Below are 13,829 nucleotides of genomic sequence, written 5' to 3' on the forward strand. Positions count from 1 at the left end.
GTATATTTTACAATACAGTTTATAAAACAAAATGTTATGCTTTTCATGGTGGAAATAAAAAAGTTATACATACATTTTACGTAGATGATGAGATATGTTGCAGAAGACTGCGTTTGCCCACCAGTAAAATTCCAATTTGAACTTTGCGTTTGCTCTCAGTTTAGCAATTGTCATTAACTACTTCGCTCATACTGGTGTAGTTCTGACAAATTGTTTTATTCGGAAGGTCATTATAATAGTAAACAACATTTTTCTTCAGCTACGAACTAATTTTACGGCAAAAGAAAAAGAAAACGGTCCTATCATATTTGTCAAAAGTTCATCAATGACCCTGTTTACGCTTCGCACCATGATTATTCTGTCACGTTTCTTGATAATGATGTTTGACGTTGTAAGACGTTGTAAGTATGCTGTAATGGTGTGTGAACCAGCCTTTGTGGGGCTAAAATTAACCGTCCTAGAGACTACTTAAACAACTAATCAATAGTCTAATGTTTACTTGATAATAAGTAGTTGGTGCTATTTTAACGTGAGGTCTACCGCCATATGTGGCCTACCTAGGTGCAGCCTGAGGTCTACCGCGTGACCCGCGTCCCTCCGGGACCGTCCCCGCGTAACAGAGGAGAATTCAAGCCTGTGTTACGTTACCCTCTAAAGGGGTGTCAACTACACGGCCTGTTCGTACAGGAAATAAATTTTTCAATTATACGGACATGAACAACAAATTGCACTGCAACCTGAGCCTGTGTGAAATATTAAAATTAATATTTTTTTTTGTATTAGATATACCAATGTCCACAGTAACAAATCTAACAGGAAAATCTACTAGTTCTGTAACTGAGTGGTTCAACATGTGCCGAGAGGTGTGTACAGCCATAGTTTCTCATTAACGACGAGGAAAGATGGTAGGAACAGATAACCCCATCCAAATTGATGAGGCAAGATTTGCGGGTCGACGGAAGTACAACCGAGGAAGGATACTGAATGGAGACAACGCTCCTCTTTCCGAGAACAGTGACGCAGAACAAGAAAACAACAGAAACCATGGGCGTAGAATTGATGGGCCTTGGGTTTTTGGTCTTAATCTCAAACAAGGGTCAGACTGTCGGTACTTTTGGGTGGAATGGCGTGACCGCAACACTCTAATCCCTATTATTGAAAGGGAGTGTGCATATGGTTCGGTGATTCATTCAGACGAGTGGTCTGCTTATAGCAACCTAGATGCCATGGGGTACCAGCATTTTACAGTGAACCACCAGCAACATTTTGTGGATCCAGTGACAGGAGCACACACACAGGCAATTGATCGATCGTGGTTGGACGCTAAAATGGTGATTCTGAAGAGAATTTTTACCTTTCTTCCTTATCTATTTAAGTCATTCCTAAGATATGTACAAATTAAGTGTTTATTGCTAAAATAAATGTATGGAAATGTGTGATATCCATGAGGGAGTGATAATGCAGCGGTAGACCTCACGCTATAGAGCTAACGGGAGATAGATCTCACGCTATAGTGTGGTAAACTTCACGCTAAAGTAGCACCAAGTAGTTTTACTATCTGAGTCCCTCATTGAAATCTATATGCAAAATACTGTCCCAATTCAAACAAAACATAGAAAATTATAGTATGAGTAATTCGCATACCCTTTAATTTGAGCTATGTAGGTCAACGATTTGCTTCTTTAACCTCTCATTGACATGAACATGGGCGTCTGGGGGGAGGGGTAAAGGGGAGCATTTACCCCCTGGAATTTATGGAAAAAAATGCAAGGAAAATGCAAAATGAATAAGAAATTACATGGAAAATGCTAAATTAATAAAATACTATGTACATTTATCAACTGTTTATTACCGTATTTTTTTCATTACTCAGGTTTCTTTATTAGTAGTAGTACTGTTGTTGGAACAGGAATTGGAGTGGTCTAGGATTTCTGCCAAACTTGTCAATCACCCTGTTCATTGTTGCACTTTTTCTCTTCGGACACCCATGGTCCCCCTTGCACTTTTTTTTTTTTTTTCTGCGGACGCCCATGGCCCCATGCACTTTTTCTCTGCGGACGCCCATGGCCCCCCTTGCACTTATTTTCTGCGGACGCCAATACTCCCCCTTGCACTTTTTTCTGCGGACGCCAATACTCCCCCTTGCACTTTTTCTCTGCGGACGCCCATGGGCCCCCTTGCACTTTTTTTTTCTGCGGACGCCCATCCCCCCTTGCACTTTTTTTTTCTGCGGACGCCCATTCCCCCTTGTACTTTTTTTTTCTGTGGACGCCCGTGCACATGCACACATTTTTACTTTCTCAATTACCCCAAGCATTTTTATTAGACTGACCATACATTTGTGTCTTGACAAAATGCAATCCAAATACGTGGGCTGCATTTTTTTTTATAATTCTCTCTCTCTCTCTCTCTCTCTCTCTCTCTCTCTCTCTCTCTCTCTCTCTCTCTCTCTCTCTCTCTCTCTCTCTATATATATATATATATATATATATATATATATATATATATATATATATATATATATATATATATCGAAAACACACGCACACACACAAAGAGAGAGAGAGAGAGAGAGAGAGAGAGAGAGAGAGAGAGAGAGAGAGAGAGAGAGAGAGAGAGAGAGAAAGACGTATTCAGTCTCCTTACTAGATGTTGGTCTGCCATGCCTTGCTCGTATCCAGCAGGTGCAGTCTGGCGCCCTGCCATGTACACCATGGACTACCTACCCTCTTCAACATCTGTGACATTCCAGGACAGTGGTGACCTAGCCTTGCATCGCAGTTAGTTTCGCCTGACTCCATATATAGGCTGTCAAAGAACGCATTTCTATTACTTGAATAAAAAAGAAATGGATCGTATTACTCTGCCTCGCCTCGAGTCACGTTATATGTTTGCTAACACACCACTGCAGGAGGGACACTAATCATGCACCCAATGAGATAGACGACCTCAATCCGCAGTGATTTGTGCGTTGCCTGTCAGATTTTTTGCCTTCGTCACTTGCGTCGTCATCTTGTATAATGTCATAAGCTATATCCACCTTACACTTACCATAACAGTTAGAGGAAATAAGTAATTAATCTTAAATTTCTTAAAACAAATACATGTTATGTTTGCAACACACACACACACACACACACACACACACACACACACACTCACACCGGGACAGCACCACAGGTCGAGGTTATCCACCGCCAGCAGGACAGAGCGGCAAGGCAGACAGTGCTAGCCCACATGACCTTCAAACTTGCATCCTTTCGCCTGTCCAACAGATTTCCGCTCTTAACACACTTTTCCCCCACGCCCTTAAGCTCTAGACAGGTGAGGAGCCGCTGGCTGTTGCTAGTATTTTATCATTAACAATATTTAAACCTATGTTATTGTGTCGTTGCTATGGTGTTTTCTTGACGGAGGTTTCTCACGGCGAGGCCAAGAAGGTTAGACGCTGCGATGTGGCTGGAGGCCCGCAGCTAGGGTGGTGCAGGGAATGCAGTGCCTTATAATAAATGTGTTAACTTTGGCCTCCTGGGAAATACCGTGATGACTTGGCGGCGCGTCAATCGCACAATGCAGTGGAGTCTCTGTGGTGGCTGACGCTACTTGCGACCGGCGGTGTCCCTGCACCCTCAGCAAATACCGCGAAATGCTTCATGAACTAAGCCCCCCTTCTCAGCAGTGCATTTGTTTGCTTACCTTGCCTTGCCGCCCAACAGTCAGCAACAGTGTCATGTCCTATCTTGCAGGTTATCCGAGTTACTTAGAGAACATTTAGTTCCAGCATTCAAAGCACTCGGGAAAAGAAAATACGAACCAGACACATTTTACGGACAGAGCAGAGGGTAAAATTATCCACGTTGCATAGAGGGATTGCATGCAGGTGAATATTGTCCTACCTGGCAACCTTGGGGCAAGAGGTCGGACCGGCCCCGGCCCGTCTGGTTACCTTCACAGACACAGCATCAGTCAGTCGCGTCGGTGTTGTGCTCGTGTGAGGGTCGCGTTTTCTCGCTCCTCCCTTCGTCCCTCATCTTCCCAACGTTGAGAAATAGTGATTTTAGATGACAGTGAGTCTATAAAACTGGAAACTTTATAAAACTACTTTTATATGAGTCTGATTATATGGAACTGAAGTTTCAAAGTGTTAAACTGAAAGTATTAAGAGAAGAGTTAATTCTAACCCCTAAGAAAAAAATCGCAAATAGAGTGTCTGGCTGTGGTTCATCGGGTGACGGATGGCTGGGGGTCTGTGCGAGGTGGGGGACTAGTAGGTAAGTCAGCCCACAGTGGAATTCGATTTTTGTTCGATGGGAACAGGTGTCGGATGGAAGTTTTGCCAGTTTTGAAAGAAGCAGAGTACAAGATTAGAGAGAGAGAGAGAGAGAGAGAGAGAGAGAGAGAGAGAGAGAGAGAGAGAGAACATCCGATCCTGTTGATGTCGCTGCAACGCTGAACTAGAAACCGGTTGATATAGATATGGATGGCTGTTTATTTGTTTATTAGTTCACTAAATTTTGTTTGGCACTTTGGAAATTTGTTTCTGTGCTTTCTTATGTGTGTGTGTGTGTGTGTGTGTGTGTGTGTGTGTGTGTGTGTGTGTGTGTGTGTGTGTGTGTGTGTGTGTGTGTGTGTGTGTGTGTGTGTGTGTGTGTGTGTGTGTGTGTTTAAGAATTTAAGTGTGCATGTAAGTGTGCTTAAAACTACCTTTACCTCAGCACAATGAACAACGCCGCCTCACAACAGCTCGCCGCATTAAGCAGGTCCATGCACTCTTGGGTAACATTCGACTTCACTGTTGGCGCGGCTTCAGCTCCTGTTTGGGCTGCACAGTTTGTTGACTCTGGGGACGGCTTCTGGAATCGATAATAAACAGTGGTCGGGGGAGGCTAAGTCCGATATTTTACGGCTGTGGTGTGTAACCTGACGATCCCGAGGCGAGGGTGTTGAGTGGGCCAGGAGAGGATGTGGATGGGGGCGCGGGTCTTCAGTGAGCAACCTTGACGAGACCAAGCACAACACGCCACCCTGCTAAACGTCCCTCTGTCTGCTTGGCGCTCGGGGATGCAGTCGCCAGGCAGAACTTGAGCCATGACCTACGCACTGCTTTTTAACAGCTGCAGGAAAGGCGCATTCTCATGTCACTAAAACAGAAAAAAAAGTATTTCAGTATTAAAATTGCGACGTACATTATGCATTTCTATTGTTGTAAGTGCTTTTATGATGTGCTGCAGTGCCACTATTACAGTTTTCAGATCCTTTCGAATGCAGACATTATGGGGCATTAAGGTGCATTATCCTTCCTCATACTCAGACCCAAAAAAGGATTAGGTCTCAGCAGTGGTGTTTTGTTTGTTTATTTTTTTCAAACATACAGACGGTCGCATGAATACCACTGATTCCACCGAGATCCTCTCGTGCTTCCTGTCACTCGTAAAATATTTCAACAAAAGCACAGGTCGCATCCAGCATTGAGGCCGCGGTGAGGGGACGTGTGCGTGACCTCCCCAGCCACATGCGAATGAAAACGTTGTCCACATACTTCCAAATACTGAAAAATGAAAACAAATAAACTTTGTCTCGTGAATAATCAAGCACGTAAAGCAGGGAGGTCTGCAAAATACGAGGAAAAATATTTACGTGGCAGAAATATTTCGGGGAAGGGAGAGAGGCGGGTTTTGTGCGCCTGAGCCAGAGAGAGAGAGAGAGAGAGAGAGAGAGAGAGAGAGAGAGAGAGAGAGAGAGAGAGAGAGAGAGAGAGAGAGATCCGAGAAAATCAAATCAGGTGTTATGTAAATAATTACGAAAAAAAACATAAGTGTATTCAAATTAATTAACATGACCGGGAAATTCTCCGGAATCGCATACATGTCCTACCTCCTGCTTGGCGCATCGTAAATGTTGCAAAAGGCGAGGCGTGCAATATTAATAAACAAATATAATAAAACCAGCAAACATCATGTGAATGTTTTTTGACGAGCAATTTTAATTATTACGGGAATGTGCATATCAAGATGGTGCGATGAGGGAGTGAGATGGGGTGAGGAGGAGGAGGAGCATAGGCAAAGGGAAAGTAGGAAAAGTAAGCGCGATTCTAGGGGAAGGAAGGGAGAGGAAGAGAGACTGCCTAATATCCGACTGCTAATGTTGTTTACTAATCATCACCTGAGGCCTTCCCAAGGAAATGAATTGCCCTCACCCTCTCACTCTCTCTCTCTCCCCTGTGACCCCCTTCCTCTCCCCTCTTTTTATCTCCCCTACTTCACCTCTCTTTTGCCTCCCCTACTTCACCTCTCTCACTATTACCTCCCTTCCTTCTCCTCTCTTTTTATCTCCCCTACTTCATTTCAGTTTTACCCCTCATCCTTCATCTCTCCCTTTTTTTTTTTATTTCTCCTTCCTCCACCTCTTCCACTCTCCTCTTGAAGTCTTTCTTACACTTCCTTTTGTCTTCTTTTTCCCTCCACATGACCTTTCATCTATGCCTCTCTCTCTCTCTCTCTCTCTCTCTCTCTCTCTCTCTCTCTCTCTCTCTCTCTGATATGCAGATTTGCTTTGTTTCACTTTATATTTTCTTATTTTCCACAGTTCCATCTTAAATATTATCTCAAGCCTGTTCGTTGCCTCTTGTCTCCCTCCCTTCCACTATTCTCCTGTCAGTGTTCCCTGCAAACTTGTTTTTCCTTCATCTGGACCCCCCTTCGCTCCTTCCTTCCCTCCTCCCATCCCTCCCCACTCCTTCCCTCCCGCCTTCCTTCCTCTTCTCCCTTTCTTCGTCCTTTTCTGCCTCTCTCTCTCTCTCTCTCTCTCTCTCTCTCTCTCTCTCTCTCTCTCTCTCTCTCTCTCTCTCTCTCTCTCTTTTCCAGCTGTTCCTCTATCCCTTTCTTTCCTTTTCTTTTCTTTCTTTGTTTTTGTATGTTTCAATCCTTGTCGCTGTTGATGTTAATTCACCACTACCTTTCCCGCCCTTTCCTTCCCATGCCTTCCCTTCATTTAGCCCTCCCGTACGCCATGATTACCTCTCAATTTACCTCGTTAATGGCATTCTCATTAAGCTACTTAGCTATCACTCTAATTTTCCTATATAACCACTTACCTGGAAACGGACATGCCTCTCTTCCTCCCTTCTCTTTTCTCCCCTCTCCCTCCATTAGTTTTTTTTTTTTTCTTCCTTTCCACTCTCACTATTTTTTTTCTCTGCTTATCTCACTTCAGCCTCTCACCCTCTTCTCTCTCTCACTTCTTTCTTCTCGTCTATCGTATCTTTCTCCTTAATTCTATCTTCTTTTCACCTGCCTTACTTTCCTTCACTTACCTTCCTCCTCTTCTTTTCCACTTCCTGCCCTCTTCCACATTTTTCCACTGTCATGGTTTTAGGTGGCTCAGGAGGAGAAGGTCTGTGTGGGCGAGCAGTATAAGGGATGCCATGGTTATGTATAAGTTGGGATTACGTGAGAGAGATAAGAGAGCATCAGGAGTGAGGGGACGGGGAGCAGGTAGTGGAAGACGAAGTATGTGTCAGCAGGATAAGGGCGTTGTCTCAGAGTCAGGCGTCAGATGATAAGATAAAAGATGGGGGAGTTTCCTTCTTATTGGTGAAGCATGAGAGGCGGCTGGTATCAGTGTCATCTTCCTCCATGATCCCTATTATGAACAGCAGAAACTTCATCTGAATGTGGAAATAAAAGTGCATCGATAACCAGCGAGGCTGTATCTTTTAGTGCTAGTGTTTTGTAAGAGTGAGACAGCTATGCAGGTATAAGGGAGGAAAACAAAGGTGTGAGAAGCACGCTGGTGATGATTTCTTGGGTCAACACTCTTGCTTAGTTCACGCTATTGTATCATCAAAGCGGAGACAAAGACAGTAAAGGCAAAGCGATGAGAAGCGGAAATGTGAGGCAGTAGAGGAAGTCGTGGGTGGGTATAGTGAAGGTGGCGGGGAAGCCGAAGGGGAGAGTGGGGACATCTGGCGGCGGTGGAAAGGCCCTGAGAGGTAAACACGGGGCGCATCCGGTCCTGTGGGCGGGGTGGCTGGGTGCTGGGTGTCCAGGTCTGAAGGCCGGCTGTGGGGCGCCACGTCGTGGTCAGTGGGCGGGTGGAGTGGCAGGGCAGCTTTTGTGATGACGCTCATTGTGCGAATTGTTATCTTAGTATTAGCAGCTGGACATTTACCTCGCCTCACCACCATCTACGAGAGTTACCTGTCACACGCCCTTGTCTACTACGGGTATAGCAGTCAACACCCTCCACCTTCCCGCTCCCCCTCCCAGTCACCCTTATCCTGAGAGGTTCTGCATGGATTGGGAGGGTCTTGGAATCTATTTGATTTTTAAAGCTTGCAAAAATTAATATGGATCATAATAAACTTTACGATCTCTAGAACGTTGATATTCCTGCAGTTTACGAATGAATGACTTGTTTAGCTTTGCTGCCGTCGCCGTCACCCCACAGCGTCCCTCTCTCCCTTCCTTTGTCCGGTCTGCTGGTGTTTGTTTACGTGGAAAAGATACGAAACAGCAAAGCAAAAAATGATGCCAAGTATGCATTTTTTATTTAATCCCTGCAGTCAATTGATTGTTATTCTTATGTATATTAAAAATGCCCATAGAAAAACAGTGATTTAGGTGCATGTCATTTTTCTTTTCAGATTCAGCAATGGTGCACAGATAAGGTGGCGCTGAGAACCGATGTCTAGTGGCGGGCGGAGAGCAGCGTACGCCAAAGCTCGCCAGATGGTGTCCTGCAGAGTTAGTGCTGACCTGTGGCTTAAGTTGGTGTTGCCGCAGCACGCCCATGGCCATGGGTGACTGACGCGAGACTGACACGGGAGTGCCTTAGGGTGAAGAGGTGAATTATTGTGCGTAGAAATACAGACCAGGGAAGACTACAACAGAAGTGACCACCACCACCCTGTGATGTGGGAAGACCTGCGCGTCAGGCATCCTCCGCTGGGCCTGAAATGTGCGAGGAGCCTCATGAGAAAACGAGTGAACAAGTGTTGTGTCATTGTCGAGAGTGATATCAAGGATCCAATGAGTGTTCTGACATGTCCGGGTCGAGTGAGGAGAGCCGTGGGTCATGTGCCTGCAGCTGCGACGAGGACTGTGGCCGCTCTCTCTCGCCGACATCCTTCGGTCACGGGGCAGAATCCACCTCTGGATGTCCCTCTTCATCGGATTATCTGCCTTCCGATCCTGTCTCTGGCAGTCTGTCGCCTGGCGGTGACAAGTGCATCGCAGGGCCTCGAGCAATGAGGCGGAGTGTCTGGGGTGCAGCGCCGCCTCCGCTGCCAGAGAAACGAAAGTCTGGTCTGACACCCATCACGAGCCACCTGATGAAGGCAGAGTCGAAGGAGGCTCCTTCAGGTGGTGTCCGTCCAAGGATAACGACGCCTCCCGTCTCTTCTTCCCCGTCAGAGAGATGCTGGTGGGAGCATCAGCAATTGTCCCCAGTCAGCTGCGCTTCAGGCTTCTGGGAGACCCCGCGACAACAGCCACCGGGCAGCGAGGAACACAGAAGCTCGTCGTCAGGCTCAGATTCGGAGGAAACCGAGAAGATGAAGGCGCTCTTTATGGCCTGTGACTCTGACGGCGACGGCTTCATCACCAGGTGAGTGTTGCCCTCAACGTCCCCCACTCTTGAGACTATACCTTGTTAGGACCACTCTCATAATTAAGGGCTTCATCTCGAAATATCACCATCAGCTCTTTTTTTATTTATTTATACCATGTGGGCTTTTCACTGGAATTTATGGGTTAAAGGTGATACTTTTTTTGTGCTACCTCCTATCTCAAAGCCCACCAGCTAGGAAACCGTTGCCCCGAGTGAGGGCCATAGACAGGATTCGAACCCGTGTGCTTGGAGACCCCTCGAAACCCAAAGCACGCATGGTTCCACTGTATATGATCACACACACACACACACACACACACACACACACACACACACACACACACACACACACACACACACACACACACACACACACACACACACACACACACACACACACACACACACACACACACACACACACACACACACACACACACACACACACACACTAAGAACATACGGTTTTAGAATAATGTGCTTTTCCGTTTCCTCAAGCTATTGTCACATATTCCTCACCGCTGTAATTAAGATTCTTTTATGAAGGCTGGGTGGCGCCGAGACAATTAGTGTTTCAGTCTCCTTCTTAATTAGAAAGGGTTTGCCCGCACTCAGCGCTCTCCCACCTCAAGTGTGTCTCCCTTGTGCTGGCTGGCGTGTGCTGTGACTGCGCTCTCGAGTCGCCCGGTCTGTTGGTGGGTAGTGCAGAAGTGTAGGTTTATATCTAAAACTTCCCACCTCAGATACATAAAGTTCTTCTCCGTCAGTGCAGTGCTGAAATCCTCCTCTCTCAAGTCCTTCATTTCTCCCCTTGTATCCTGCACGAACTAGTTTTCTCGTACTCTGCATTCCCCTCGTCTTCATCTAAATACTTTTCGGGCCGTACCCAGTCTCTTCTGTATTCACCGAGTACCTCCTCTAAGCCTTCCAACTAAGACCCTTCTGGCCTCTCCTTCCGTCAGTAAGCCATTCGTGATCACCCATCAAGACCTCCAACCAAGCCACTCCCGCCCCCGGAAGAGGGAGCCCAATAATCGATAGAGTGAGAGAAGAGGGCGTGAAGGACTAACATTGTTGTACTAGGTCCTTTCTAACTGGCGTCGCTCGGGGTGACGTGTACATGGGAAGGAAAGGGGTTGGGGGAGATCACGCAGGAAATAATCGAAGGTAACCATAGAGGCTCTCAGAGGAGGAGGCTTAAAACTGAAGTGGTGTAAGGAGTGCGTGGGCAAAGACATAATCGTGCAGGTTGAACGGTTATGCATTTATGATGTTAAAAGGAGGAAGTGGAATTTCAAGAGGGAAGTGAACACTTTAAGAGAACGCTGTTCAAAAGATGTATGTTTAGAAAGGTGGGAGACTCAAGGGATTGAAAACTGTGCTAGAAAACAGAAACCATGTAACGGAAAGTGCACGAAGTGTTGAGAGAGAGAGAGAGAGAGAGAGAGAGAGAGAGAGATGCATATTACGGTATTGATAAACATATGCTGATTATTTAGAATTCAATATGGTTGTGAGTGGATGTATATGCTTATCTGTCGACAAGCAAACAAATAAGGATAACGGAAACATCAACAACAACATCAAGAACGGCGATTAATGCGCGCTCATAAATTTCTAAAGCCTTTCTCTATTGTTGGTCCGACGCTTCGTTGAGCGACCGTGTATGCGTCTGTGTTTTCCTTCTTTAATCTTCCCACACCACCTCTCGGGGCTTTGTGTCGCTCAGGGCATCGCCGGTATGTTCAGACGCCTCAATTGTCCTCGGATTGTTTCTCACCCCAGTGAGCAGTGGCAGCCCCATCAGTGTGTGTGACTCGGTGCCTGCTCTTAACTCAAATCAAAACATCGCGGTATATTTTTCTTTTCTCTCTCTCTCTCTCTCTCTCTCTCTCTCTCTCTCTCTCTCTCTCTCTCTCTCTCTCTCTCTTCCTTCTTTCCTCTCTTCTCTCCGTTCTTCAATCGTTGTTAGTTCAGCAGAAGATGAATACTAATGTGTGTGTGTGTGTGTGTGTGTGTGTGTGTGTGTGTGTGTGTGTGTGTGTGTGTGTGTTTCTCTTTTTTTTCATCGATGTCATCATTGTCATCGCCGTGCAAGTCGTTACTCTTGCAGTTTACAAACATGCCTGAGGTGCAATACATGAAGTCCTTAAAAAAAAAAAAAAAGGAAAATAAGTAAAGCTTTTCGAGATGAACAATAACCGGGCTTCAGGATTTTTCTCCTCTTTTTTTCCTTCCCCGGTTCATTATTTCCAACGAGCGAGGTATTTCGGGTCTCCTCTTACCTCACCTGGTCACAAGACACTGCTGGGGCAGTGATCCTTCGCCTAGACTGTATTCCGGGCGAGACTCCACTACTTGGCGGAGAGTTAATGAGAAGCCCTGCTGGACTCCCTCGGGCGTCCCTGCGTCAGAAGGGCCTAGAGGAGGTGCTTGAAGGAGGACCCGGGAAGAGCAAGATACACCGGACGGATGAAGGAAAGGAGAGAGAAATTAGTGAAAGAGGAGGAAGAGGAGGAGGAGGAGGAGGAGAAGGAGGAGGAGGAGGAGGAGGAGGACTGAGGTGATGGCTATGAGTTTATAGGGAAGATCAGAAGGAAGGAATGATGTGTGTGTGTGTGTGTGTGTGTGTGTGTGATCTGCTGCAGTCTCTGACGAGACAGCCAGACGTTACCCTACGGAACGAGCTCAGAGCTCATTATTTCCGATCGGATAGGCCTGAGACCAGGCACAAACCACACACCGGGACAACAAGGTCACAACTCCTCGATTTACATCCCGTACGTACTCACTGCTAGATGAACAGGGGCTACACGTGAAAGGAGACACACCCAAATATCTCCACCCGACCGGGAATCGAACCCCGGTCCTCTGGCTTGTGAAGCCAGCGCTCTAACCACTGAGCTACCGGGCCGTGTGTGTGTGTGTGTGTGTGTGTGTGTGTGTGTGCCGCTTTTTTTGACTTGTAATTTTTTTTTTTTTTTTTTTGAGAAAAGAAAGCTATTTTTTTTTCTAATGAGATTGATGGCCAAAATTTTTCCTATATATTAGTTAATGTAAAGAGTGACTTAGAGATGAAATAACGTTTTACATTCGTTATATCAATGTGTCATTATTTGCCTGAACACATGATTCTTAGCACGAGACTGACATGTAAAAGAATTAATCTCTCTCTCTCTCTCTCTCTCTCTCTCTCTCTCTCTCTCTCTCTCTCTCTCTCTCTCTCTCTCTCTCTCTGCTACCTTACTCTTGCATTTTTCCTCACGGCTCCCCTTCCCGACACACTTTTCCCTCATTCTCGCCTCGTCGTCGTCCTCCTCGCCCCTCCTCCTAATCACCCCTTAATCACCGAACTTCACCCTTTGTAACACTTTTTAACACGACCTTGGGCGGGTTGCTGAATGAGGGGTCCGAGGAGCGGCTGGGGAATTGAGAAGTAAAGAAAAGGTAACAATGAAATACCAGCACGGCACAGGGCGGACCAGAACCAACATTCCCTGGCCTGGGGCTCGTGGCGGCAAACAGAACGTAATGGATTAATACATAGCAAATGGAGGGACGGGTGTATGGATGTAGGCCTCACCATTGCAGGGTTTGTGTTGTTAAATGGTTTCGTTGTTCTGTCTATCCCATACATCTAAGGTTGTAGTGGCAGTTGTTAGGGGTTTTCAAGGATGTTTTCATTTTAGCGGTAGTTTAACATAAATTATACACTGTGTCGTTATTCTATCCATCCCATACATTTTTAGTATTGTAATAGATGCTATTTACGGTTTCCAATAACGTTTTCATGGTTCTCTTGGTAAAAATTCAAAACAACCTTAATGATGACCTCTTTAGCTTTTGAAAATTATCCTGTTAAGAGAACAGAGCGTTTAGGATTACGTGCCATAGAACATGTTAAGGAGGTTGGTGATATCTCAAGTCTTGGAATTTTTTCTATTTCCTAGTATTATTTCTATATTACAGAGGACTATAATATCAAAGAAAATCTGGTACAGATGCTAACCCCTTCAGTAACAAGACACGTTTTCATATTCATTCTGCTTACTATTTGGCGATTTTATACAGCTTCAGGATTAGAATAGTGAAGACTGTGGCCATTAATCTTCTGACCTTCATGGACCCTTCCTAATGTTAATAAAATCGTCTAATCATATTATGAAACTGAATGTAAAAATTTCGTCCTGGTACTGAAGGAGTTAAATTTATCTCATTTT

The 13,829-nt window shown here is 45.5% G+C and overlaps 1 protein-coding gene across 1 annotated transcript in view; it reads left to right on the forward strand.

Annotated features, from left to right (window-relative positions):
- The first annotated feature begins 3,821 nt into the window (after nucleotides 1-3,821).
- LOC123499620 (colorectal mutant cancer protein-like) overlaps nucleotides 3,822-13,829 on the forward strand; it is a 68,281-nt gene continuing 58,273 nt past the window's right edge. Inside the window, exons 1-2 of the mRNA XM_045247908.1 lie at nucleotides 3,822-4,271; nucleotides 8,645-9,606. Coding sequence (XP_045103843.1) covers nucleotides 9,044-9,606 — 563 coding nt within the window. The 5' untranslated portion in view covers nucleotides 3,822-4,271; nucleotides 8,645-9,043. The remainder of the gene's footprint in view (nucleotides 4,272-8,644; nucleotides 9,607-13,829) is intronic.

The sequence above is a fragment of the Portunus trituberculatus genome, chromosome 50 (assembly GCF_017591435.1).
Source record: "Portunus trituberculatus isolate SZX2019 chromosome 50, ASM1759143v1, whole genome shotgun sequence".
In the NCBI taxonomy this organism is placed as follows: Eukaryota; Metazoa; Arthropoda; class Malacostraca; order Decapoda; family Portunidae; genus Portunus; species Portunus trituberculatus.